This window comes from Eptatretus burgeri, chromosome 11, assembly GCF_056783735.1.
Source record: "Eptatretus burgeri isolate ZD-2024b chromosome 11, Ebu_testis_v1, whole genome shotgun sequence".
NCBI classification, from domain to species: Eukaryota; Metazoa; Chordata; class Myxini; order Myxiniformes; family Myxinidae; genus Eptatretus; species Eptatretus burgeri.
This window is the reverse complement of record NC_140971.1, coordinates 71999305-72027297: the sequence shown is the minus strand read 5'-3', so window position 1 is coordinate 72027297 and position 27993 is coordinate 71999305. Positions and strand designations below refer to the sequence as shown.

The 27993-nt window shown below is 41.3% G+C and overlaps 1 protein-coding gene and 1 long non-coding RNA gene across 5 annotated transcripts; one reads left to right on the top strand and one right to left on the bottom strand.

Moving 5' to 3' along the window:
• Positions 1-6: 6 nt before the first annotated feature.
• Positions 7-27993, bottom strand: LOC147017351 (uncharacterized). 3 transcript variants are annotated; one of them, XM_085846946.1, is made up of 8 exons: positions 27432-27993; positions 21836-21956; positions 12154-12323; positions 5993-6141; positions 5255-5417; positions 3928-4030; positions 1503-1593; positions 7-1188 (listed from the first exon to the last, which is right to left on the bottom strand). In XM_085846946.1, exons 1-8 carry the CDS (start codon positions 27505-27507, stop codon positions 625-627), a joined length of 1437 nt encoding a protein of 478 aa, XP_085703072.1. In that variant the 5' UTR covers positions 27508-27993; the 3' UTR covers positions 7-624. The 3 variants fall into 3 exon arrangements, with proteins under 3 accessions (XP_085703072.1, XP_085703071.1, XP_085703073.1); XM_085846945.1 differs by having other exon boundaries at positions 27378-27992; XM_085846947.1 differs by lacking the exon at positions 27432-27993 and adding an exon at positions 26241-26397.
• Positions 2846-17254, top strand: LOC147017352 (uncharacterized). Of its 2 annotated transcripts, none has more exons than XR_015049457.1 (4): positions 2846-2979; positions 7893-11218; positions 13177-13397; positions 16023-17254. It is a non-coding gene; the product is annotated as an uncharacterized LOC147017352 (long non-coding RNA). The 2 variants fall into 2 exon arrangements; XR_015049456.1 differs by lacking the exon at positions 2846-2979 and adding an exon at positions 5359-5495.

Below are 27993 nucleotides of genomic sequence, written 5' to 3'. Positions count from 1 at the left end.
TTAATATAGATCTAAATGTGCTTTTTTATTAGTAAGTGTTAAAATGTAAGTGTGTTTCAGTGTTTCTAAATCTCCATTCCCGTTTAACTTTTGTGTGCACGTGGCATTGCTGGAATTGTTTATCCCAAGTTAGTACAATACCTGTTGGGATGATAATGGCGATGCCAAAGAACCACATGGTCACAGGGAAACCAGTTATAAATATTTAAACAGTTATAAATATTTGACAGGTTTCAATCTCGTTTTAACATTTAATTTTTTAACTTTCCATCGATTAACAATGACAAACTTTAAAAGGTGATGAGTAAAACAAAAAAAATTATAAATGTATACAATAACATACTTTACAAGAGGCTGAGAGAAAAGGAGTTCTTATGTCCATCAAGATATATCAGCTTCAACAAGTTCCAGGTGTCTTCCACCATTACATTCTAAAGTTTTGAATTTTTGAACGAGAATTTTAATGACGTAATGTGTCAGCATGAAGCAACCAGTGGTGATGCTTCTAGTGCTTTAAGGAAATCACTGAAGCTGGGATGGCTTGTGAGGAGCAGAATTGATGAAAGCGTATTTGGTTATTGCTGTCATCAAACGATAATGAGAAATCACTCTGGGCCACATTCACTAAGACACAATTGCGAAATTGTCCATCACCACATAGTCAAGATCTACGTACATTTGCAGTGCTGGCAGCATCGGTTTAAAATGTCCAGGTATTAATTCTTCCTTCTCCACCTTCATTTCCTCCACAAGTTCTTCCTCAAATTCCTCGGTTTGCCAAATCTGTGTCTCAACTTGTTTACCATCCGTTGGTTTCTTTTCCTGGCAAATCACTTGATTAACCGTCGATCGTTCCTCTTCATTATTATTTTTATTCTCTTGTAAATTCTCCTCATTTTTCTGGATATCAGTCACATTCTGAGCTTGTGGGTGCAATGCCATGTCAGTTGTATCAACAAGCTCTGGAACACTCAGTGGGGCAAACTTCAAAAAGTACTCCAGGTTGGAGTGGTTCATTATTGATGGGGAGTTGTGGAGACCAGACATTTTGAGAGGAAGAGATGATCCACGATGAATGAAGATGTCTGTAACATTGCCTTTATTCACCTCTGAAAGTACCTGAAGCACGGCCAGCAACTCTTTGTCTCCTTGATGAATAGTGTTTTGAACAGTGTCTCCATTGCTCCTCTGAAAAATAAAGATGTGGATTACAAATCATTAAGATCGACATCATCGATATTTTAACTTCAATTACTAAAAGGTATAAGCTGTAATTAAATATATAACATGATCACTTTACACCATGTACTCACAGTTTTGGATTTTCTCCTCCCTCCAGGTCAAGGAAAGTTCAGACATTGTCATTCGGAAACCATTTGCGAGATAAACGGTTATGCTTCCCTGCTACGTGTTAGACAGCGTTTCGTGTTTGATGAAGTAATACTCTGTTTATGGTTTTTTATGGAGGTATGAGTAATTTTTTTACTTCATGGTGGACTTACCGCATGAGACATTGTTGAAAGGAAATCAAAGATGGAGCTGTGGTTGGGACTTGGTACCGGAACCAAGACCTTTTTGACAATCTGCTTCAGCCTTGCAGTAAGTAACACGGGGGTGGGAATGAACACAGGGTTAGGGGAAGGAAGACAGAAAGTCTAAAAATAATTGTTTTCTCTGGCATATCAGCTCCAAACTACGGAAACCAGCAATGATGATTAAAACTAATCTCAAACAAATAGGAAAATCACACCCTCTGGAGAAACTAAATATTCTGATTCTGATGTACCATCCTCTGTTATGGAGCATCAGTGCTGCAGAAGCAGTTGCTTGGCAAGGGTTATCCTGGGTGATTTGCCAATGCCTTCCCAGCAGAAGTTCAGGCAGGAATTTGTCATTTGTTCAGAGTGCTAACAATAGCTTACGTACTCTTTGTGAAGGACACCTTGGGATATTTAATGTCCACCAACTAATTCCAGCAAACCACTTGATGTCCATGCATTGATGATTCACCCAGTCTGTGAAACACTGGGATGACAGTTTATAGCTGGATTGGGATTTGAAACGAGGATAGACACCTTCGAGGCCATCCTGTCAGCCCAAATATTAGAGTGTAAGAAAATTTATAATCACTTGGGTAAACCGTGTAATAAGGAACAAGGAAAAAAAAACATAAAATGTCAGAGCCCCCGTTGTTTCACTCATTTTGCTGTATGGAGTTAAAGGGCAAGCCCATATAAATTTACAATAAAATTTTAACCAGTCTACCAGTTGGCCTTCTTTAATCAGATTACAAAATAAAGTAAGGAGCACATGTATGCCATCGTGTACTGTGCTTATGCTACATTTGAACAAAATTGCAGCGTACATGTCCGAGAAATGGTTGGGGACACGTTTACGTAACAAAATGGCCATCAGTCGGCCATAAATCTTATCTCAGAAATAAAAATGTCATGCATATGTAAGCCATCATTCCTTATATGTGTGCCAAGTTTGTACAAGATCAGTAAATGCCTGTCCAAGAAATGGTTGAGGACGTGTTCAACATCGGGTTTTTTTTACAACTAAAATGGCCGCCAGTCTGCCATCTTTGACCGCATCACGAAACAAAAAAAGATGCAGATATGTACACCATCATGTGTTGTTTTTGTTCCAAGTACGAATAAAATCAGTGCATACATGTCCGAGATATGGTTGCAGATGAACGCACGTATGGACATTAAAATCGAGAACAAATCTATTAGCCCCCCGTTTCGAACTAAGTCCAAGGGGGGCTAATAATATTGTAAAAGTCTGACGGCATAGGCTTCACATACAAATGACCGGAGATAACGTTGCCTTTTTCCTGACGACATTTTCCTGTATTGTGCAACGAACAGGAAGAAATTCAGAATGGCCAGCTGAGTTGCAGTGATAAATCCATAGAATTATGGGAATTGAGCGAATCGTGGCTCGAAGGAAATGAGAGTGAGCGTGAACAAGGTATTAGATTCAATCACTTTCGTTTATAACATATATCAGACTTTTTCATGCATAAACATTGCATTTTGATAGCTTAGGATATAAATTTTAACTGTGTTTATACTTTGTATGCAGCAATGGTGTTTTTTTATTTATTTTACTTTAACCCCTGACACTGAACCCCCACACATAACATAAGCACCGAGGTCGAACACACCAACACACACACACACACTCACACACACACACACACACACACACACACACACACACCACTGCACTTGTCTCCTCGGTACTGTCATCTTGTGCTGTTTTATTGTCCTTAATCATGGCTTCTAAACTGATAGTGAGTGGTTGTATTGAATCTAGTACAAAGAGGCAGAAAAAAAGTGATGTGTTTGAACCAAATATTGGAGTTATTGGACAGACTGGCGAGAGGCGAGCATGTGGCATCAATGGGTTGATAATAAATATGGCATCAATGAGTCCACCGTATGCTACATAAAGAAAAATACAATGGGCAGAAGGGCCAGTGAGGATGCAAACGGTCCGAAAAGTGCAAGTGTCGGATCTTCATCATGAAAGGTTAAAAGAAACATCATCATCATCATCATCATCATCATCATCATCATCATCAAATGTAAGTTCAGCAATACAGCATGTAATATGTTTATTCAGTCAAGGACAAACAGTTTTGAATTGTGCAAATTTACTTCTGTCGTTTCCAAAGAAATATTTCACAGAAATCCGACGGGATCGTATCTCATGAGAAATCATGCGATTCTTGAAGCAAGTTCAAGGAAAAACAAAATCGACTTTGAAAACGTTGCCCACCGTCCCCTCATACTCAATACCCAATTCCATGGTATCCTGGACTTGTTTAAGCACTTTATTCCAAATTTGCCTTTGTAATAAGTGGAGAGACCCCAATAAATCTGTTAACACCCAACACTGTTCTTTTCTTCTTACCTGTTCCTGGAAAGATAGACCATAGGAAATAGCAGAAGGACAGCTGTGAAGAAAACGAGGAGCAGCACCAGTTGAACAAGAGTAAATGGTGTGTCCAAGGATTCTGTGAAGAGGAAACCATGAAAATAGTGGAAACGATGCAGATACAACGTTTCACCAAGCTCCAGAATAAAGTATCTAGGAAGGATTCCAATGTGGTCAACCGCACATTCCAACCATATCGGGTTTATCAAGACACAATGAGGCCTACAACACACACATATATATATATATATATATATATATATATATATATATATATATATATATATATATATATATATATATATATATATATATATATATATATATATAACAGCCAGCTTAATGTCTACTCCAGAGGTTATTGCGTAAATCCTATCTCTGCGTTTGATGGCAGTTTCCAACAATTATAGCAGACAGCTTGCAGACTCGAGTTCTCTTCAGTCAGATCTTGCACTGGCATGGATTAGTGAAACTCATTGAAGTTGATTTCATCCAAAGCTGACCTTTTCTCATTGAATGTTGAGACAAATGTGCAATCGAAACCACATACTGGCAACAACCTCATGTCAAGTGAAACCAAACCGATTGGCACACAAATTTAATCATCAACTTGAACAAACAAACAACATCAAAGACCAGGACGGGAGCAAAGTCTTATGAGACTACACAAATCCAAGGATCAAGGTGTTTTCGATCAGCAAAGTTCTTTTTGTGGCCGAAAGTGGGAAATTCTTTTCTACTGATGTTTTCACAAATAAATGCCAACCGTCTGGAAAACCCGAGATGGCAAAAACAAAGAAAAGGAACTAGATTGCATCGAGATGACCCGGCAGGCCTGGCAGACTTCATATATTCCTGTAACAAAGAGCCAAGTAATGCATGAACAATCCACCACTGACTAATCCCAATTAAGCCTTGTTTGTATTGTGGATAAAAAATTTAAACTTCTCCAATTGCATTGGTGTCATGAAAATCTACTACTACATCTTTCGCAACTACTACGTTTATTAAATTTATAACAACTATGACTTCTTTTACAAGTTCTTCAATGGCTCCAATTATTCCAACATTCTGGTGGGGTCGGTCGTGGAGAGGCTTTGGCCCAAGTTGTTCGTGAACCGACTGGCCAGGCCTGAAGTTCGACTGAAGGTGATTTGGGCGGGAATCTGTAATTCGTTCAGGGTGTTGGCTATAACTCATCGACTCTCCACGAGACACGGTGGGATCTTTAACGTCTACCTGAGAAACCTGGAGGAAGAAACAAATACTGCTTCACCACAACTGTAACCTCAAACAAACTTACCAAAAGGAATGTCTTCCTCCAAAACTCGACTCCACTCGCTCCAGCTGCCATTATTTGAATATTCATTCTTCACCCTGCTACGCACCCGGAAGGCGTATAATCCTGCTGTATCTACTCGTATGTTTTGTTTGAACTCGATCTTTCCTGGGTCTTGATCGAGTAGCTGTTGGAAGAAGACATCATGAACATGAACAGAAACTTCATTTCCAGGAACAGCGAGCACATGTGATTGGATAGCTGAGTATGTTCTCATGACTTTGAGCTGTTTGGGACTGGGTTCATCAAACGATGCGGTTTAATTTAACTGTTATATCATGCATGGTGCGAGCAAAGAATTCTGCTTCTCTGATCATGCTGTCTGAATGAAGATGTGAAGCGGGCTGTGTACATTAACGATCTTCCATATGGAGGGACATTGTGCATCAGAACCCTGGGTAAATTTCTAGCTTGGGGTTGACTTATACTGGAATAGATGAAAGTGCTGTGATGTGGATATGAAAGAGGCATGTTCCACCAAATGTCCTTCACCTGTGCCCTACTACAGTTACATTATCATGTGAGGCTAAGATATCGTGCAAGGTATATCACCGGATTGGCAAATAAATTATTTCCAGGACAACTATGGACGATCCTACATTATGGTGGAGAAGGTGTTCTTTTGAAGATAAACCACCTTTGAAGCATTGCAAAGTTAGACATGCTTGAGGTGGAGATAGTGGAGCATCAGCTGCAGCTCACCTTCCAGTTACTCTCTTTGGAAGAACGCATTTGTACTTGGTGCTGCAGCTTGTTAAAACCCAGATCTTCCTGCCATTTTACATCCCAATGAAGGATCCATTCGGTGCCCTCTTGGGTCAAGTTTAGCTTTGTTGGCTGGTTGAGCTTGACTGCACATTGGGGAGGTAGAGTTGGGTGGGGGAGGTTAGAGGGCGAGGTGAGAATGGGGTTAACTTGTTCATTTTTTATCACTTTCGATTGGACAATAATATTGTATCAAGAGGACACCCGACTTACTCAAAAGATAATAATATGATAACATGTAAGTTTTGATTAATAAGCAAACAAAATACTGTACTGCTTTGTTAAAAGCAATGGCTGTGCCATGAATCGCCTAGTTTATTTCTGTTACAACGATCCAAATGTATAGTGCCTTTTCCTTTGAGGAAATCTATTTATTGCAAATGCAAATATGGTGGAATATTTCACCCTCTACCTGTATGCTCCATATTACATGCCCCTTCTGCTTCCGCTTCTCTTCCTTTTCCCCTCACCCAACTCCCAACCTTCTTTTCCTTCCCTCCCCACTCCTCCACCCTCACTCCCCACTCCTCCATCCTCCCTCCCCTCCTCTTTCTCTCCTATCATTATTACTTCCATTCCTTTCCTCAATTTTCATTTCTCATTTCTGCTAATTCCCTCCTCACCCTCTCCCCCACAGCCCCACCTTGTTTGCTGAATGTACATAATAAATAGAAGGCTCCTTTAGTAATACCAATGATTGATAACAGAGAATGGGGTCATTTAAAAACATACTTTTCTGATTGCTAGTACTAGTAAAGTGTTAGAAGACAGACAATGTGGAAGGGAAAGGAACACTGTTGTACTATAAAACGATATTGTACGATAAAAAGTACTATATAAACTATACTGTACTATAAAAGAGATGTTTGGCTGTCTGTCTGTCTGTCTGTCTGTCTGTATGTGTGTCACCATGATGGCCGAATGGTTCTTCGTATAACTTTCAAAGGTTCATCAGTGAGTGCCACTGAGTGTTTAAGGCAAAAATATTTTTTGGAAATTTGGAACACTAAGTTGGATATTTCTTTTTTTAAATCGTTCTTAATTGCCTAAGCCTTTGTAGATATGTGAAAGGTAATATCAAATGATCGTCAAATCATTCCTTAATGGGTGGAGGGAAGTGTTTGCAGCCCCCCCAACAAAATAGATAAAAAACAAATTTTGATTTCTTCAAAATACCAACATGATTAAAACCGCACCGGACAATGCCGGGTATCCCTTCTAGTCTATATACCCTCACCTTAGAATCAAAAGGTTCTAACCAACAAAGGTTTAATTGTCAGATAGAACCTTATGATTGCAAGGCGACGGTATAAAATAATAATCTGGCTGATGGTAGATCCCAGAATGAAAACCGATTCCGGGATCTACCATTCTATAACAAATCTACAACGTTACCAAATACTATTTCTGCTATCAATATTATATTATCATGAATTGATATACCGTACTGTAGCTTTATGATAATAAACCACATGGAGGATTATTATTTAAGACTAGGTAAAAGAGGGAAAAGTTGAACTGGAGGAGGCCTGGGAGGTGGGTCCACTTCATGAACTCCTCCATGTCAGTATTGAAAAGCAATTGGAATCACCTACTCCTAAGTTCACTCTATATTGTGGAAGCAAACTGTTCCTGTGTAAATTCCTTTTAAAATGAATTTCCATGAATTTCCACACCGTCTTTCAGCCTTTTGTTCCTCAAAAATATGAGACACGGTCTGCTTTTAGATTTCACAATGGATATGCATAAACATAATGACAAGTGGCACACAAATGCCTTAAATAATGGTGGAAATGTTAGTTGTTCGCTGAATACAGTTTACATTCTTGTTTTGCAGGATTTATGGACTTTGGAAAATGATTTGTTCAGTGCTGAGAACCAAAACACAAGCCGCCTGAAGTCATTGTTTTTCCAGCTCTTTGGGGAATTAATTAGCCTGGAAAAGCTTTGGACAGTCACGGATCCTTTCTGCAACAAACCACATACCACGGCCATGAGGTTGAGAAAACGGATACTTTAGCGACAAACTGCTCTATCTGTCAAATTGCTCAGCATGATGCCATGCCAGGGAACGTGGTCATCCAGTGCTGCAATGGAGACGTGCTTTTACCTGCGACATGTCGCAGGTCGACAAGAGCTTCGCCTTGCTGCTGTTGTTGGGGATTTTTGAAATGTGTACCCATTGCTCAGACACCTGCCGGACCACACCCACATCTGTCACGAGAGCCCAACCACCATAGCACCCAAACAAAATGATATGGACACCATCTTGGTTTTCTGGTGGGCCTAACACTTTAGGCCTGAAGGCCTCTGCTGATTATATGCATTGTTCGGGTTTGTTGCATCAGATTTACATTGGCTTTATTTGGGTCGAGTGTTAATCACAATGTGGGACCCCGAAAAATGTAGTCATATGTCGAATAAAAATTATTACCAAGGCTTAATCAAGCCCGTACATGTCTCCCGAAAAAAAAAAGTTACGTAATTTTTGAATGGCCCCATATTGGGGTTGAACAGTCCGTGACCGTATGACGAATCAGCTCGTTCTGACATCACCGTTCTGATATAATAGTGATGAATAGAAGGACACCTCAATGGAGGCACCGATAAGCCTGGTGACAAAAGGGATTAGAATTCAACTTCTGGCATATGTATGAACGACTTTGTCGTTCATATGATTTTGCAAAGGACATGTTTATCCATGTGAGACCACAAACGGCATCGGACAGTCAATCATGGGACTCGATACGTCCCAAGCAAGTTGGTCTCGAGGAATGACTTTTCTGCTGCTGTCGCACAATGACACTGGTATGACCACAATTCATTTGACCAGATGGGCCCACACACCATTGCACACCAACAACCGTTCCGCATTTCACAGGATCTTCCCCATTTATACCTGCCTGATCAATGTCCCTTTTCCATGAGAGCTGGTCACCCTGTCACGCACAAAAAGGCAGTGAGAAGAGAAGCAATTCCCCAGTTACTTTAAAGCTTTTGGTGCCAGTCTTGTCCTTTGTTTTGCATTCATCTTTCCATGTCACATCGTAATTAACCGACACATCGAGTCATCTAAATGAACCATACATGAAAGGAGAATGCTCATGTGAAATAATGATTGTAATTTAGTATATGAAATTAACTTAACTGATGCATGAATGACTCTTTGAACGGCACTACATTGAACAAATTGAATTATTCCAACCACTTGTGCAGTCGACCACAAAGAGTTTTTGGCCCAAGTCTTTGAAGAACTGGCTCGTCAGACCTGACATTCAACTGAAGATTATTTTGGCAGGAATCTGTTCACAAACCGACTTCCGGCGACAACTCGTCAACTCTTCGTGAAAGACACCGTGAGATCTCTCTTTAACTTCCACCACCTGGCCCTTATCTTTGCTGGCCTATTTTTATTCTCAAGTCTTTCCTTGTTTTCTATGTTCTTATTTCCATTTACCCTTTTATTTATAACTTTGCTTCATTCTGTCTCTGCTGATGAAGGTAATTAATGTGTTTTCAACACCCTTGCATTCATGGCATCCTTAGACTTTAATTTCTGTTGCTGTTCTTTCAACTCGTTTCATATTTCCCATCTTGTCCTGCTGATGAAGCCATAATAAGGTAGGAAAAGCATTGTCCAGGACTGGTGTCAACATCAACTTGTAAAAATCCATGTGAAATCATCCCTTTTGGGTTGTGCTCCAGATGTCTACATTTTTCAATTCTACTCATGTGTCTAAAAAGAAATCGGTTGATGAGGCTCCAAAGGTCCATTTATTTATTGCATAAACATGAAGGCATGGGAGGAGAAGGGTGTGGGGGGGGGGTGGAGGACTTGTTGAAATTAAAACAACACATGTTAAGTACGATCCCTCCACTGGCACACCATATTGTACACCACCCCTCCCTATTCCATCTCCAGGTGCTGCACGACGTCATCGCCGGGCGCCAAAGGCTTCGGCAACTAGCAATTACGTGCGCAAAAAGGGCGTACTCAGTTTTCAGTCCGTTTTCTTGTTTGTTTGTTTGTTTGTTCAGGTGATATCGCAGCCATTATTTGAGCGAGGAAGCTGGAATTTGGACACAATTGTGAACAAGTGCTTTGGAGAAAACAGTATTTTAATTTTTTTTTGATAAATCAATTAATTGATGAATTACTTCATTATTATAGATTTATTAATTACTTATTTATTTTCTTTCTCACATGGGCAATATCTCAGGCACCTTATGAGCGAGGAAGCTGATATTTGGGCATGACAATGACCAAGTGATTTCGCTATAAAGGGTATTTTTGATTTATTGATGAATCAATTAATTATTGACTTTTTCGATTAATTAATTGATTTTCAAAAAGTTACAGATTCTGATGAAACAGTCGTGGTTTTGGTATGCTATTAGCCAATTAATAAAGAAATAAATTATTTTACGATTATTATTTATTTATTTTAATTGCGCAATGAATCAATCAATTCTTGTACACTGCTCTCAATTCCGTATCCATGTGTTGCCGGGGCACCGGGTGATGCCGGCACCCCGGCAATATCGCGTGCTGGAGGATATGTTATTTATTTATTTGGCATGGGGGCGGTGTACTTTGAATGTGGATGTAGCTCTACTTGTTAAAGGGTAAAGTGTGGAGCTGTGGGTATTTCTTGAAGCATGGATGTTTATTAATGAAGGAAACAAAGTGTTTCATATTTCTTAATCAAGCCAAATATTATATCCTGTCAATCTTGTGAACTGCATGATATTATCGGTGACCTCAATTCCCACATTCCAACGATGATTAATAATAATTGTATTTATATAGTGCCTTTTGCCTATGGATTTCTGAATCTGATGTTCCATATTCTGTTACAGAGCGTCAGTGATGCCAAAGCAGTTTTAGACAAGGATTATATTGGGTGGTTTGCCATTGCCTTCCCAACAGTAGTTATAGCAGAAATTTGGAATTTGTCCATGGAACCGACAACGGCTCGCCTATTCTTCATGAAGGACACCTTGGGATCTTTCATGTTCACCAACTAATGCCGACAGACGAGACACCCAGTTAACATCCATCCGAGGGAAGGAACGCACATTGATGCCTCGCCCTGACTGTGAAACACCAAGATGACAAATACAGTTGGGCAAAGATTCGAACCCAGGCGAGACAGGTTTGAGGTGAGTGTGTGTACCTTGAGGCCATCCTGCAAGCCCTTGCCTATGGATTCTTTTTTGATGCACCACACTCGACAGAGCATTTGTGCAGCTGGAAAAGTTTATTGGCAAGGGTTATACTAGGTGGTTTGCCATTGCCTACCCAGTGTTGTTTGTGCGTGCTCAATCCTTGTAAATGCTGAGCGTCAAGCAAAATAAGCAGCACGTACCATTTTTAAAGTCTTTGGTATGATCCGGTAAGGGTTTGAACACCAACCTCCCAGACTCAGAGCAGATCCTCAACCGTTACACGTTTACACCACCAAGTATGGTACTGCCTATGGATACAAGGAACTAAAATAAAATGGAAATGACATCTGTGACATCAGTGGTGCCATTATTGCCAATAAAGAGTGAAATTAAGCTGTACTTCAGCATGAAGCAACTTGCTATCATTTTTCCGCTTTGGGGGGAAAAATAATTTATTTTAAGCATTTTAACTACCCTGAAACCCCAGTTGGGTGTCAACCTCGAAAATAAATTTTGTTTTCAGTGACACCTCCAACCACAAGCAGAATAATTCATTAACAGACTGTTTCTCATTATGGGAAAAGTCAAACCAACTCTTAGAAACAATCAAAGTATTATTCCACAGGTATCCAACTCAATAAAAGTTTATCAAAGTAACTATAATACAAAAGCCTATCCATCTCATATGAAAACTGTAGTATTGTCCACTCAAATAAAACAAATTCGAAATTTATTAAATAATACAGTGGTCAAGATAAATTCGTATTCCATACACTTTTCTTGGCATATCTGGGATGCATGGTGCACTAAGTGGGATTTGTGGGAGAGGCAGAACTTGGTATGGGGGGGGGGGGGAGGTATGGCTTATGATTAAGAAAACGTTAGTGATGTCACTTGAGATTAGCTTCCATTTACTGACGACATCTTACTGTTGTGATGGCACTCGAAGCGGTCGATCTTCAGGGATGCATTGCTCGAGCCATTAACATGCACTGTACATGAATCACCATCACAGTACTTATAAATGAGTAGTTCGCATGATCCTCCATCATTTGTCTGATTTGCCAAAGCCCAATGACTGCACCGTTCCTCTTCTAAACTGGCAAAGAAAAGAAGGAAATTCCCATTTGGATTGGAAGCAACCTTCCAGATAATCTAGGAATGGCATCATCAACTACAAATAATAATAGTTTACACAACTCTCCTGTTAACTGATTTCAAGAGACAAATTGGAAAAAAACTGAAAAAAAAACATTCTTGCACAAGGCCTGAGAAATCCCATGCAGCCTCAAGCAAATAGTTCAGTTTGGCAGCTTGTCTGATCAAGTAAAACTCTGTTATAACAATTATTCAGTCACCTCGTCTGTGTAAACATCATTGGAGTGAATTATTCACTCCCTTCTCCTGAACCCCCAATGAGCATACGTAATGAGATGGCCTATCATGAGGTGGCATGAAAAATATTATACTCTGATATAAGGCTCATGGAGGAACTTGTACGGAAATCACATATGGAGAAAGATGCCAGGAGACATCAGTGTACTTTTACTTGAATTACGAGGATATTCGTGGACAGTAGACAATGCACAAACATGGGAACTAAATTGAGTGTTTTGTGGGAATTGAACCTGGATTACTTTATGATGATGATAATGATGATAATAAAAACAAAAACAATATATATATATATATATATATATATATATATATATATATATATATATATATATATATATATATATATATTGTTACGGTTCTCGGAACCATATGCATACAACATACAGGTGTCCCAAGTCAGTTATTCCATTAGTATACGTGCTGATAGATCCCTTCCTTGTGTGGTGGGAAGACATGGGGGAGGGGGAGGGGGGGTGCGTTGCAATGGGCTTTTAGTTAGGATTATAAATCATTTCCTTTCTTTTATTTTATTCCCCCTCTTATTGGAACCACAGCGTGATGAGTGCCGACCCAGAGACTGGTTTTCTGAGGCAGAATCCCGAGGATGGTTATCTGAGGCAGAATCCCGAGGGTGGTTATCTGAGGCAGAATCATCTGAGGCAGAGTCTGAGGCAGACGGGCCCGTGAATCCCTCCGGGCCAGTCTGCGTGGCAAGCCTCGCAGAGCTGGCCGTGTGCGAGTGACGTCATCGAGGATCGCGCAGCACGAAGGCCAGGTGAGTAGCACATGGTGGCTCACATGGTGGATAGCTCGAAAGCGAGCAGTAAATAAGATTTACAGGATGATGTTACGGCCTCATGCATCGACCAAACGTAGGGGACGAGCGAGTTGTAAACCGCCTTCCTGGCGATGCAAGGCTCGTTGAGCCTTGCCATGAGTACACGATGCCTGGCAAGGATGTAGCGAACATCCTTGCCGGGGGAAAAGGAGCACTAGTTCGGGGAAGGGTTTAGCGTTAGATAGACCAGCCTCATGGGGGCATGAGCCGTCCTCCATGGGGACCGGTAACACGAGATAGGTAAATTTAGGTTAGAATTTAGAATAGAATGGAGACATGGAACGTAAGTGGGGATGTAGCTCAGCGATATAATTAAATGGAACGAGCATTTGAGTAAGGGATGATGGGGAGCACGAGCTAGTTAGGAGAACGTAGCTAGTGGAGCATCAGTGTGGTGTGAAAAATAAGAATAAAACCAAGAAAGAAACATGATGAGTGAGTGTGGGTCAGCGGGCCCGAGTGTGTATGGAGTGAATGTGGAATGCATGGTGCGAATGAATGATTGGGGGGAGGAGTGAATCCCACCCAAGGGAACCCGGGGTTAGTGTAATAATAGTTAGTGGGTTCGTTAAATTAACCAAATGGATGTCGTTTGGTTGTTGGTGTTGAACGAAGGCAGGAAACCTTTTTTAGGGTGCAGGAGACTATTGACTGGCTGGGAGCGTGGCTGGTGAAATGTGCGCACTGAGCAGAGGGCACCCCAGGCACCGAAGTAGTTGGCCAGAGTAGGCCATGGGTCCAAGGAACCGAGTTAGTGTAATGGGCACGGGTAGCCCACGGAAACGCGACCCGGAGCACCAAAATGCCACGTGGGCATCAACGGGGTTAATGCCAGGAAGGGCATTCCCCACGTTCATACGGAGTAGGTAGGCTCGGAGAGAGCCTCAGCGACCCGGGGGTGCCGAAGATCGAGTTTGGCAGATGGGTATACCTGCCAGTTGAGCCACGCTGCCCAGGCACGAAATTGTGCAAGAGCACGAGAGAAAATTTGCGGGCCAGGCCCAAATTAATAATGGACACCAACACAGGCAAAGGGAATCATGGTTTTTAGAACCGGTAGTTTAAAGAGACAGGCGTGTTGAAAAGCCCCGGGGATAGATTTACGTTTAATAAATGCTAGGCTAGAGAGGAAACGTGAACCCCTTCGCACCATCCATCCCTTTGCTGTTCGTGGGTCGCTGGACTCACCTTGGAAATTTCTGAAACCTGTGGGAGCTATTCTGAGGCTGCATTGGGCCTCGAGACAGATTCACTTGTCTCTTCCTTAATCCTTTCCGAAGGGATCTTGGGGATTGGGGATGGACAGTCAGGACAGGTTAGCCGAACAAAGACGACAAGGGGGCTTGGGACACACGTAATTATAGAATAAAAGAAATTTTTATTAAAAAAAATAAACCAAAAAAAATTTTTAAGTCTAAATTTCGTTCTTTTTTTGTTACAAGCTAATGGGGGTGGGTATGGACAAGTACAAGCATAGGCGATAGGTTGGGGGAGACCGTAGGGTAGGTCCGAGCCAGTCTTCGGACTGGCTAACGCCACCACACTCCCTCCACAACCTCACGAGACCACACCGAAGCCGGCAAGCATCATGTGCCGACCTGTTGCATCGCACCTTACCTGGTCTGCATTTGTCATGCCTTTTGATGCCTCTGCCTTGACTCCATTTGCCATACCTCCCCATGCCTTTATTTGCATTACCATGTCACCACCTTTACCATGTGTGCCAGGACCATCTCTGTGAAAGTGTTTGCAAGGACTGCCCTGCAGGCAGCCGCATTACCGGGACTGCATTGGGCAGCCCAGATATCTCCTTGTTGTGTGAACGCCAGTTCAAATGGACCGGGGACTGCATTGGGCAGCCCGGATATCTCCTTGTTGTATAAAGGCCAATTCAAATGACGATGAAACGTCGTGTGGCCTGCCAAGTTAGGGTGAGTTGCCTCAGCAGCCAGGAATAAAATAAAAAAAAATAAAAAAAAAATAGACCGACAAACAAAGGACCATTGAGGGCCCTGAAGTCACCTGATCATCGGTTGCCTGCAGCGGCACTCATCCCCAAATGTTGCCTTTATTGTGTTCTCTCCTCAAGTCACAGTCCCTGGGCCATGGGTAGTGTAAATATTAGAAATGTATATCGTACTAACCCACCTGTTATTTGTTTAGTGCTGGCAATGTAGTTAAGTCGTCCGAATGAGTCTGTAAGTTTATTTACGCAACGCACTAGGTTATTTATTTTTGGGACATGTATTCAAAATCTCGCACTCAGTCATCCGTAGGTAAAATGTACTCGGGGAACCTACACCTGCATGCCACATGAATGCTAACAACTCAGGTCGAGTCTAGCAAAGGGACGGGGGTAGTGCTACGGTTCTCGGAACCGTATGCATACAACATACAGGTGTCCCAAGTCAGTTATTCTATTAGTATACATGCAGATAGATCCCTTCCTTGTGTGTAGTGGGAAAACACGGGGGGGGGCAGGGTGAATTGTGATGGGCTTTCAGTTACGATGATTAATCATTTCTTCCCTTTTATTTTATTCCCCTTTTATTGGAACCACAGCATGACGAGTGCCTACCCAGAGACTGGTATTCTGAGGCAGATCCCTAGGATGGTTATGGTAGCTGCACCACCATCTACCTTCCCAGGCCCAGACGCGCGGGTGTGGGTGGGCCTTACCGAGTCTGGCCGAAACCCCGCCCAGGAATGCGGATCGCATGAAGTCCCGGTCAAATCAGGATGAACGATGATGTCGGCTTCGCCATGGCTCCACCTCCGAGCTCCGTGATCTATAAGATACGAAGCAATCCTCAGAGTGGGTGGTATGGGATGAAAAGGAGTTCGTATTTGGATTTGAGAGAAAGAAAGGAAGGAGTTGGATTTGGAAGTGCTTAGTGCTTGGTTGGTTCGTGTTCGGTGGGTTCGTTGGTTGGTTGAGAAGGTCGAGGGAGGTTGCGGTAGAAGGATTGGAAGTGTGCAGTTGTTGAAGGGGTCGTTGTTACGGAGTGTCTGCCTACGTCTCATCTCGGCGGCCTGCATGATGTGCTGGTCCGCGCACACCCGACCTCGACCGTATCTCTCGTCGGGTCCTGTCTGCTGCCCTGTTCCCACCTTGGACTCCGCGCTCTCCACCCAAGCTCCTCCATGAACCCGAACTCCACACGGGCGGCTGTGGTCCGAACTGTACGACTATTGTCAGGTGCCGCACCACGGACACTCCTTCCCCCGAAACTCTCAGGTACCGAGAACTGTGACCTCAACTCCCTCCCTCCCTGGCTGCTAAAGGGTCCCCTTTTCTTTTTGTTGCGTTTGTTTTGTCTGAGTGTGTGTCTGAGAGTGTGGCGCCTGTCTTTTAAGTCGAATTGCATAAGATCTTTGATTATTGGAATTCTTGCTTTTATTATTCTCGCGCAAGTCTGCTCTGTGTCCGCTTTGGTAAGTTGCTGTATAATTGTCGCACTACATCTCTCTCATCTCCACCCTGCATAACATAACCAATAAACCTTGTTTCTGTGCCACATGTTTTTCCTCGTCTAGTGTAAATAAATAATTGTCGAAATGATCCCTGCTCGTTATTGTCTTTTCCTCCATTGGTCCAGCATGGTTCGGATCTAAGTTTAGCCGGGTCTTTATTCCCGATAATCCGTTCCTTTTAGCTGGTACGTCCTTGGCAGTTCTCCTCGGCTGCATCCGATCTGGAAAGGTAGTTGGTAGAGTTGGTAGTTTGGTACTCTACCGTAGTCGGTAGAGTGATCCGGTTCGGGCAAGCGTGCCGAGGGCATGGTTCCCCGGTAGTTGAAACCTCGTGGTTAATTACATAACTTGGTTATAGACAGGTGGACCCTATGCCACGCGGTTGAGGTATTGGCGTCCACAGTCGGTTAAGCGACCCGCCGCGCCACGGAATTATCCGTGAGCGACAGCCGACAATTCCGGGGTGTCTGGTGGGAGTCGACGTAACTTCCCCCGCCTCATGGTCGTCGTCTCCACCAGACCCCGCCACGCAACAATATATATATATATATATATATATATATATATATATATATATATATATATATATATATATATATATATATATATATATCTTCTTCTTTTGGCTGCTTCCGTTCGGGGTCGCCACAGCGGATCATCCGTATGATCCGCATAGTGATTTGGCACATGTTTTACGCCGGATGCCCTTCCTGACGCAACCCTGGTCGCCTCTTACGACACAGGGATATGGTACACCTATTTTAACCGGGGTATACACCGGCCCAGTATACTGGTACTCATTTCGCCGACCTCAGAAGGATGACAGGCTGAGTCAACCCTCTGGTGTATTAATTCAGTGGCCCAACGGGGCTTGAACTCAGGACCTTTTGGATCCCAAGCCACTGCCCTAACCACTGCGCCAACACCAGGCTAAATATATATATATATATATATATATATATATATATATATATATATATATATATATATATATATATATATATATATATATATATATATATATATATATACATACACACACACACACATTTGTTTGTCTGTTTATCTTTTTGCTTGTGATCTTACTGCTTTCAGCTACCAGGGTTAATACCAGGACCAAACCTTCTCGGATTTTTTTTATCACAATGCACCTAAATAGGGGGTTTCAAAAAGGCAGGAGGAGGTCATTTGGCCCGTTAATGCCGTGTTGCACTCCCGAGTAAATTTCTTTACCACAGCTTTACTCCTTTCGATACCAGTAGACCCCTTAGACCTCTTGGACCCTTTACACCCCTTAGATCCTTTAAAGACCCGTGAGACTCCTTCAACCTTTACATCCTTTTGAACCCTTCATACCCTGTTAAGACCCTTTAGACCCCTTCACAGACATTTCGACCCTTTTGTGATCTATAGACCTTTTTCGAACCTTGAGACACTTTTCATCCTCCTTTGGGCACTTTTGACCCCTTTTGCTTTTTCGCCGTTAGACCCCTTTAGACCCCTTAGACCCATTTAAACCCCTGCGATCCTTTTAAGACCCTTTAAACCCCTTTGAGCCATTCGACCTTTAGGCCCTTATACCCTTTTTAGACCTTTTAAGAGACCCGTTTGACCTTTTAAGAACCTTAAGACCCCTTTAGACCCCTTTAAAAATGGTAAAAAATCCCCCCAAAAATAGTTTTTGATGACCTTTTTCGTGTATCATTTGCATCGTGTCACAACTTGCAATGATGAATCAAAACTGATATCCTCAACTGAAAATCATGTTGAAAAGTGAAACTGAAACTACTGATCTATGGATCATCGGATGGGAAACCAGAATCAAATGCTGTGAGAAATACCAAATGGAAATTGCAGAAAGGAAAGTTATAGGGAGGATAGAGGGAAGGGGCAGGTGGGGGCTGAAGAAGTGATGTGGGGAAGGATGGGTGCCTGGAGATGATTGTTTGGAATGGAAAGAATTTCAGTGATATTTGGTCAGGCGGTAGACCCAAAACATGCCTAAATACATTTCCCACCTGAGATTCCATAATTCCACCCTCACTCCGAAGCAGTACTTTGGAGGTACAACAAGCATGGATTGGAAATCTTAGTTGGTGGAATTGAACAAGGTTGCCAAGGTTACTGGCTCCACCCACTGCAATACCTGCTCACTGAATTTTTATGCTGAATTCCCATTTCTACCAATACACGATCCAAAAAAGTGCTCATTTGAGGTGAGACATCTATGAACCCGTCAAACAGGTACCCTGCAAGTAATAATAATAAAATAATTATTATAACAATAACAATACGAGTTCCCTGACAAGGAACTTCAACACTGGAGAAGTCTATTTGGCCCAACCAACCTGCGCAATGATTGCCGACCTATGGTTAGTTGTCCGTGCCCAATCCTTTTTATATGCTGAGCATTAAAGGGGAACCAAAAACGCGAATATATATTTTTTTATGAAAACCATTGAAAACCATGAATCACGGTCTAATTTGAAGGGGAAAAAAGATTTGAAATTTTTTTGCCAATCACAAAGTGTCGAAAAAAAGCCCTGAAGTGTGGATTTTCGATTTTTGTCAGGGACGTCGCACTGTGAACTCGCCTTGATCCAAATAGCGCCTTACATGCAGAAACAGTACGGGTCGAGCTCGGATTCTGATACTGGTTTCACCGTCATTAGCATCTCTGAAGGTTCTCAGTATGTTGAAACTGATCAGTGGGATGTTGAATAAACTATTGGAGACAAAATTAGTGATGGAAACTCTTTCAGGGGGATAATGGAGCCACCTCATTTTCAGCCTCATGTGAGCGATTCAGATGAAGATGGTGGACGTGTTAGTGAAGATGAAAACGCTCACCACAATGTTCACTACAGATTGGAAGGTTTTGTTTTTCCATTCAATTGACGGTTAATAAGGGAGATATTTCGTTTAAGGGATAAATCAGTTATATTACTCAAGCAGAAATATCCGTCATTACCCGACAGCCGACACCGCCCAGGTACACTTCGAGTCTGTGGACAACATGGACGACAAATGCTTTATCCCATCGTCGTAGGCTGACCAAGTGTCTTACATGTTAAGGGATCGTCCCGTTTTATACTTTCCTCAGATGCCATTTGTGTCTGTCCGCGCTGTGGTGCTGTCATGCAGTGTCCATGCTGTAGTGCATTCATACTGTGCCATGTCATGTTGTGTTCATGCTGTGTCATGCCATGTCGATAACCTGCCCCAGGATAGGGGGGAGAGGGGGTGTTGGGTGGTGGTGGGTATTCTGGCGGTGATTGTTGATGAGGAATTATGGAGGGGGGGAGTGATGGAGTAGGCACCCTGAAAGTTTCAGCACCCTCGGTCAAATCCTCTATGAGAAGTAGATGATGATACATCCATACTTTCTCTCCATTATAAATAGATGGTGATTCATTTCACATGCAGGAATTTGTGTTCATAACAGATAATTATTTTCAGGTGCTCTTGTGGCAATGGCAACTGCCAGGCAATGGCAACGGGTGTTTGGTTCACCGTTCAAATCTTCCGTGTACATGTGTTGGTAGCTGGGTAGAGACTGGAGATGTTGTTACAGTTCTAAACGGACGGCTGTTTCTTCTGTTTTGTCATGTGGATGGCATCCTCTCTTAATTGTGGCGGATAACCACAAGATCTAGCCATCTCTGCTATTTTATAACAGTGCTCTAAAATGTTCCCAGTAGAAAAGCGAACATTTTGTCGGCCCAATCCACACGTGGATATTTTGGACAAACTTTGTCCAATTTCTGGAAAACTTAGGGTCTTTTTGCAATTGGTGTCGCATGAAACCATCTCGGTTTGTATTACTATACAAGCAACAAGGACGCATCGATTCGGCATATTTGTGGAAAATCGAAAATTATTCGCCGTTTGAGTTCAATTGTACCGCGATGTAACCCGGAGACAGTACGGATATGGCGGTCGACTTCCTGATGTGACGTCACAGAGAAGCGTGAAGAAGAAGAAGATTTCGACTTTTAATCACAAAATTACCGATTATATAAATCGCAAATCGGAAAAAGACACATCATATCTATTTTGTAGGGTATCATATGGGATAGAATAGCGTCAAGGTGGTCTGAGCGTTTGGGTTCCCCTTTAAGCAAGGAATAATTGGCATGTACCATTATTTAGTCTTTGCTATGACTCAGCCTGGGTCGGATTCAAACCAGCAACCTCCCAGATTCAGAGTAGATGCTCGAACCATTACTCCACTGAGTGAGAATTTACAAGCCAGAGCTTTCAAATAGAAACACTAAGAAGCCAAGCTTTACACTTAATGCGGCAAAAGCTCAGTACATCCTTAGTTGTTCCTCCATACCACCGGAGAACACCAGGGCACCCATGAGAGGGGAAAAGAGTTTTCACAGCTGACAATGACTACGTAACCCAGAGAAGTCGTGCATGATTCCATCTAAGGCTGATGCCGAAACAGCCATCGACCAAGTCAGAAATTTTGAATTTGCCCAGAGCACTGACAAACGATGGCCGACTCTTTTCATCAGGGACCATGGGATCTGTAACAAACACAGACAAACATGAGCATGCAGGATAGCCGGCTCAACCTCCCCCTATAAAGTAAGTTGTATTCCTTGATGCAGGCAAACACTTTGACTTACAAATGTGCACACCAACAATGCACTTTTGCGTAATTTGCAAGCACGTGAGATATAAACTGAAAATACAATGAACTAATTCACACAGCTCGGCTACATGTGTGATTTGATTTGAACATGACGTCCCAGCTTTACAAGCACTTAACAGGATGAGAACACTAAACAGGTGAATCCAAGCTTATACTGTACATTTTACCATTTTTTGTTAAGAGAAAAGAGGAGTAAGAAGGGGAGAATTGAGAAAATGTAAGAATAGATACTTCATACCATTCACATTGCAGCCAACACGAGACGTTGTGCCCAAGGTCGTGCTGAGGCCAACTGCACCTCATCATATAGTGGTCTGACCTCTCTACAAAGTCAGTGTTGCAATTCAGCTTGGTTTCCGCTGCAGAGATTGTTGATAAAAATTGTATCATCCGTTATAATCAAAATGTCATCAATATCATTAACTACTTGAAAACTACAGTATACCAAAAAAATCCATACTGTGAACTTATGACAACTTTGGGCACAGTTGAAAGTGTGACATCATTGGGAATCAATGGGTCATGATGTACACTGCTCTTGATGGTTCTAAATCATCCATTCGTGTGAGCACTTGGTTGCTAGTTGCATCATTTTCTGTGGCCATGGGTGTGCCACTGATGGATTGCCTCTCCCACATCAGTTAGCGATGGAATTTGGAAGTTGGCCAGGGTGATAAATTTACAACTCCACCAACAAGCAATGATGGTAGAATAAACATCCAATCTAAATGAGGGTGCCCTTATTGATGCACAGCCTTGTGACTCTGCCTGCAAAGCACAGATCTAAACCGACTACACAACTCAAAGGTGATTGTGCTACCTTTGCAGTCTGAACCATCCCTTCGGATGATGGCTTTGATGACAGAGTGCGTCAATATATATATATATATATATATATATATATATATATATATATATATATATATATATATATATATATATATATATATATATATATATATATATATATATAAAATAGGGTGGTCCAAAAAAGTCGAAAAAAATAGAATGTTGCTCCACAAGCTTAAAATTATTCTAATACGATCCAATAACGCGCATAAGTTTTTTTTAGCTTGATCGGAGGTGATTTAGAGGTCGCTCCATATGACGACTTTTAGTTTCATGACTTGAATAAGTTAGGGTATGGTCAGGTACGATTACGGGTACTTATGGATGTCCGAGGTGGAAATGGAGTGCATTTTAGAACTCTATGGGGTCGATTTACTCTAAGAAATAACTGCGCCGACATTGAATTCACTACCATTTCGAAAATATGACCTAAAACAAGATTTATCATTACTGGAGTTGTGACTAATCCTCCTCATTTCGATATTTTCTAATCTATAATTAATTTGTCGTCCGTCTAAACATTTATTAGAGTAAATCGACCCCACTGAGTTCAAAAATGCAGTCCATTTTCACCTAGGAAGTTCAGAAGTGTACGGATTCGCATCTCACCATACCCTAATTTAATATAATAATAACTAAATAAATAACTAACATATTTTTCGTGAATCATTGAATCGAAAACACTGGATGTTGGACGGCTAGAAATAAGTTCAGGCGGGAGTGGAGACAGCAATAGAGGCAGAGATGATAGTGGTATTTGGTAAATGAGACGAAATATTCTAATAGTTTGTAATTCCATTGATTGAAAAATTAGGGTATGGTGAGATGCGAATCCGTACACTTCTGAACTTCCTCGGTGAAAATGGACTGCATTTTCGAACTCAGTGGGGTCGATTTACTCGAAGAAATGTTTAGACAGACAACAAATTAATTATATATTAGAAAATATCGAAATGAGTAGGATTAGTTACTCAACTCTAGTAATGATAAATCTTGTTTTCGGTCATATTTTCGAAATGGAAGTGAATTCAATGTCGATGCAGTCATTCCTTAGAGTAAATCGACCCCATAGAGTTCTAAAATGCACTCCATTTCCACCTCGGACATCCATAAGTACCCGTAATCGTACCTGACCATACCCTAACTTATTCAAGTCATGAGACTAAAAGTCGTCATATGGAGCGACCTCTAAATCACCTCCGATCAAGCTAAAAAAAAACTTATGCGCGTTATTGGATCGTATTAGAATAATTTTAAGCTTGTGGAGCAACATTCTATTTTTTTCGACTTTTTTGGACCACCCTATTATATATATATATACACATATATATGTATATATACACATATACATATATATACATATATATACATATATATATATATATATCCATCCATTGGGACCATACTCTGTACAGAGCGTTGGTGCTGCCGAAGCAGTCTCCTTGGCTATTGGGCACAATCCTGGACAGGTCGCCACTCTGACGCAGGATACTTGAATGACTCGGTCATCCCAGCAAGCTGGTACTCATTTTGCCGACCTCGGAAGGATGGCAGGCTGAGTCAACCCCCTGGTGAATTAATTCAGCGGGCAACGAGGCTTGAACTCAGGACCCTCGGATCCCAAGCCGCCACCCCAACCACTGAGCCAACACCAGGCTCTATATATATATATATATATATATATATATATATATATATATATATATATATATATATATATACATATACATATATACATATATACATATATATATATATATATATATATATATATATATATATATACATATATACATATATACATATATACATATATACATATATATATACATATATATATACATATATATATATATATATATATATATATATATATATATACATATATACATATATACATATATACATATATATATATATACATATATACATACATATATATATACATATATACATATATACATATATACATATATATACATATATATATATATATATACATATATACATATATATACATATATATACATATATACATATATACATATATATATATATATATATATATATATATATATATATATATATATATATATTTAGATCAATGTTGATGGAATTACCAATTGTTTAAGAAAGAGCAGACACAGCCTCAAGCGACATTTCATTCATGTTCCATGAACTTCCTCAAGCCAATATTCCAACTCTGGCATGCAGCCATTTTTAGATCCGATTCGCAACTCATTTCCTCATCATTGGCGAAGAATCACAATGAATGCACTCTTCTTGGCTCTTCACTCTCAACTGATGGCAGTGACTGACAAAAAATAATTTTGATCAAACTCCAGTTACAACTGTCATTTTAACAATGTAGGGACAATTTTGATTAAAATTTAGTTACAACTGTCATTTAAAAAATGTTCATATCCATCAGTTAAAACTGAAATTTTGAATTTGTCAGTTGTGACTTATAGTCCGGGCGAGTCTTTTGGACTTTAAGCTCTCTTCATTCGCATTTTCTTGGCATGAACTCAAATTGCCAAAGATGCCATCAGCTCAAGGCTATTGTTAAAACAACTCTCCTGCAAAGTGCTCAAGAAATACCACTGAATATGGAGAGGCCTTTGTAAAATTCTTTCAGATTCACTGCACAAAGTTCACCCAATTATTTAATTATTAACATATCATTCTGCATTCTTTGTAAAGGTAAACAAGAAGACCCCTCAATAAGTTGTCCTTGTGGTTCCCATCAAAGTATAATGACGTCTACTAATGTTGTACTTCACATAATTTATGTATGAGTTCCACTACGATTCTGAGATCAATTAAAAAAAAAAAAAACTCAACAGCACAACACCCTCTCTTCAAGTACACCGAAGTCACACGTCCAAATTCAGTGATGCATTCGATTTCTTTAAAGGTACAAAAAATTTACAGAAAAAAAAAGCAATAATGTATTTTTGGTATTTTTTCTATCCACAGTCTCAGCTCATAAAAGAGCAAGGTAACAGAGGGTAGAAGGTAATGCACCGACAGTGGTGCAGTGGGATAACGCATACAGTAGATGCAACAGGAGGAGAAGAGAGAAAAGGTAAGTAAACACGAGCTGCCAATGGATGGGGAGAAGTATAGAGTGTTGGTTAGGGGTGGAGGTGGGGGGGGTGTTAATGAGAGGACAATAAGAGATAAAATTCTGATCATTCTCATTAAGTTAAAATGTGTATGGAGGAGTTATGATCAACCATTATATTTGGGCTTAACCCTGCAAAATTGGAGTTTGAGCCTCTGTATGGATGCTTGTTACACTCAAAATATCCCCAATCAGGATGTATTTCATGTTCTGTGGTCTCGTAACCACAATCCACACCAGAAGGACGGTGTGGCATGATAAGCAGAAGAAAAGAGAAAAAAAAAATCACCCAGTTTGTTTTTGGAAGGAAAAAGGTTTTCAAAGTGGGAAAGAACAAACAAATGTAAAGACAGACACACAGGAAGATAAATTGCACAATATGTGGAACAATCAGTGTGAGAATATTTTAAAAGTATGGATTTATCATGTTGCATTTTGTAATTATAAATAATTACTGTTATCGAGTCAGTCACAATACATTGATATTTTCTCGACCTAACCATATGACTCAGAAGTCTGTCCCTTCAAGGTGGAATTACGATGATGATATGTTGTGAAACACCCCTCCACGAAACAATATTCTGAGTTACCAACGACCGCTGCAAGACAAGCACGAAGTCAACCTTCCTTCCATTCATACGTAGCACATGCCTGCTGGTTGCATCACCTTGCTGAGGTGGCAGCTGTGCCGTTGATGCAGTGCACCCTATAGGTTAGAGCAGGAATTTGTAATTTGTTGATAGTGCTGGTGATCTCCGGATCCAATCTCCAATCCTCCGGATCCTGGAGCGCCTTCGCAGCCTCGAGACCCATGCAGTGGTCTGGGCCAGGCCCGAACTCGGTACCCGTGTGTTGAGGAAGAGGGGAGGAGTTCCTCTATCCCCATGCCCTTGCGAGAATGGGATGGGGGGTCGGCTCAGCGCTGCCTCACAGCGGCACTGGGGCGGACCTGATGGTCTGGCATCCCTTTTAGTTTAACGTCTATCCGAGGGACGGCACACACAAACTGATGCATTGCCCAGCATGCAACACACCAAGATAAAAGTTTATAGCTGAGCTGAGATTTGAACCCAGTCTTGATGGGATGGAGGTGAGTGTGCATAAAAACCTCAAGACTATCTTTCCACCCCATGCCAACACATATGCCATCTGCCATTCAATATCTACATTTACCCTCATAATTCTATTTCGATGGAAAAGTATTGATATTCTTCCATCAACATCGTGAGACATCAAAAAGGTCTTCTATGATAATAAATGTGTTTTTTTTTTGTCATTTTGTGATCTTAGGTTCAGGAAGGAGTTTGTACATATATCACATGCAAGACAAAGGCATTCTCTCCCTATCGAGTGCAGCCTGTGGCTGCTGGTTGCATCATTGGTTGGGACGTGGCTATGCCGCTGATGCAGTGTCCCCCGTACCAGTGCACTGGTACTCATTTTGCCAACCTCAAAAGGATGACAGGCTGAATCAACCTCCTGGTGTATATTAATTCAGCGGCCAACGGGGCTTGAACTCAGGACCCGAGGACCCCAAGCCACCACCCTAACCACTAAGCCAACACCAGGCTGATAAGGCATTAGGAAACAAACTTGTTCAAGCGTGACCACGAAACTGCCAAATAATTTCAGGGGTTCAATCCTTGCATGTTTAATCCTAACATCCTTACGAAGCAAGCACAATCACATCATATTTTCTATCTTTAGATTGCATTATGATAACGGTATTATTGACAGAGCGCAGCAATCTCAATTGCCAAAAATCTGTATCCGTGACAATCTGCAGGTGTAGTTTGTAACGTACCAGACACCAAAGCAACGAAGAAAGCGAAGACCAACCAAGATGGAAGAAGCTCACCGAGGTCCAGATGCACAGGGTTTGAAGAACGTGAGAAAGTGTGACCCTGAGGCCAGGTGCTGAGAGAGATGATCATTTCGGATCCTCGGAATTCACACACCTTCGGCTCCCTCCTTTCAGTTCTGTCGACACGTCCTAGATTATTCCTCTTCTTAATCCAACCACTTTCTGTTATCTTAATTCACCTCTGGAACTTTGCCCTTCAACTCTCATGGTCAATTTTCCTTCATCCTCTCCTATTTTGAGCTCCCAAATGGGCTAGGTACGCCCAAAGCAGGTATACATGCGGAGGGTTAAGCGGCTATGTTGAAGTTCCTGAGGAAATGTCTGACCAAGTTGAATGTTTGCAGCCCCTATTTTCACTTTCTGTTGTACACAGCTGAGTCGTCCTGTTCTGCCGCCCACACGTTCTGCTTTCGTACAGCGAATGTCTCTCGGGCATTGCAACTCCTCGGCGTTCCGCCCACCGACATCGTCAGCACACACCACCAGTTTTCCCGAAAACTAACTTCAGTGTTAAGAGTTTTCCAGGATTTACACATTACACTGGGCCATCCATCAA

Bases quoted from the DNA above. Each gene is read 5' to 3' on its own strand.
- LOC147017351 (XM_085846945.1), bottom strand. From the start codon at position 27,507: ATGATCATCTCTCTCAGCACCTGGCCTCAGGGTCACACTTTCTCACGT. The intron at 21,957-27,377 runs GTACGTTACAAA...CAATCTCTGCAG, and splicing joins CTTCGTTGCTTTGGTGTCTG to CGGAAACCAAGCTGAATTGC. The intron at 1,594-3,927 runs GTAAGAAGAAAA...ACTTACTGCAAG, and splicing joins GTCTATCTTTCCAGGAACAG to GCTGAAGCAGATTGTCAAAA.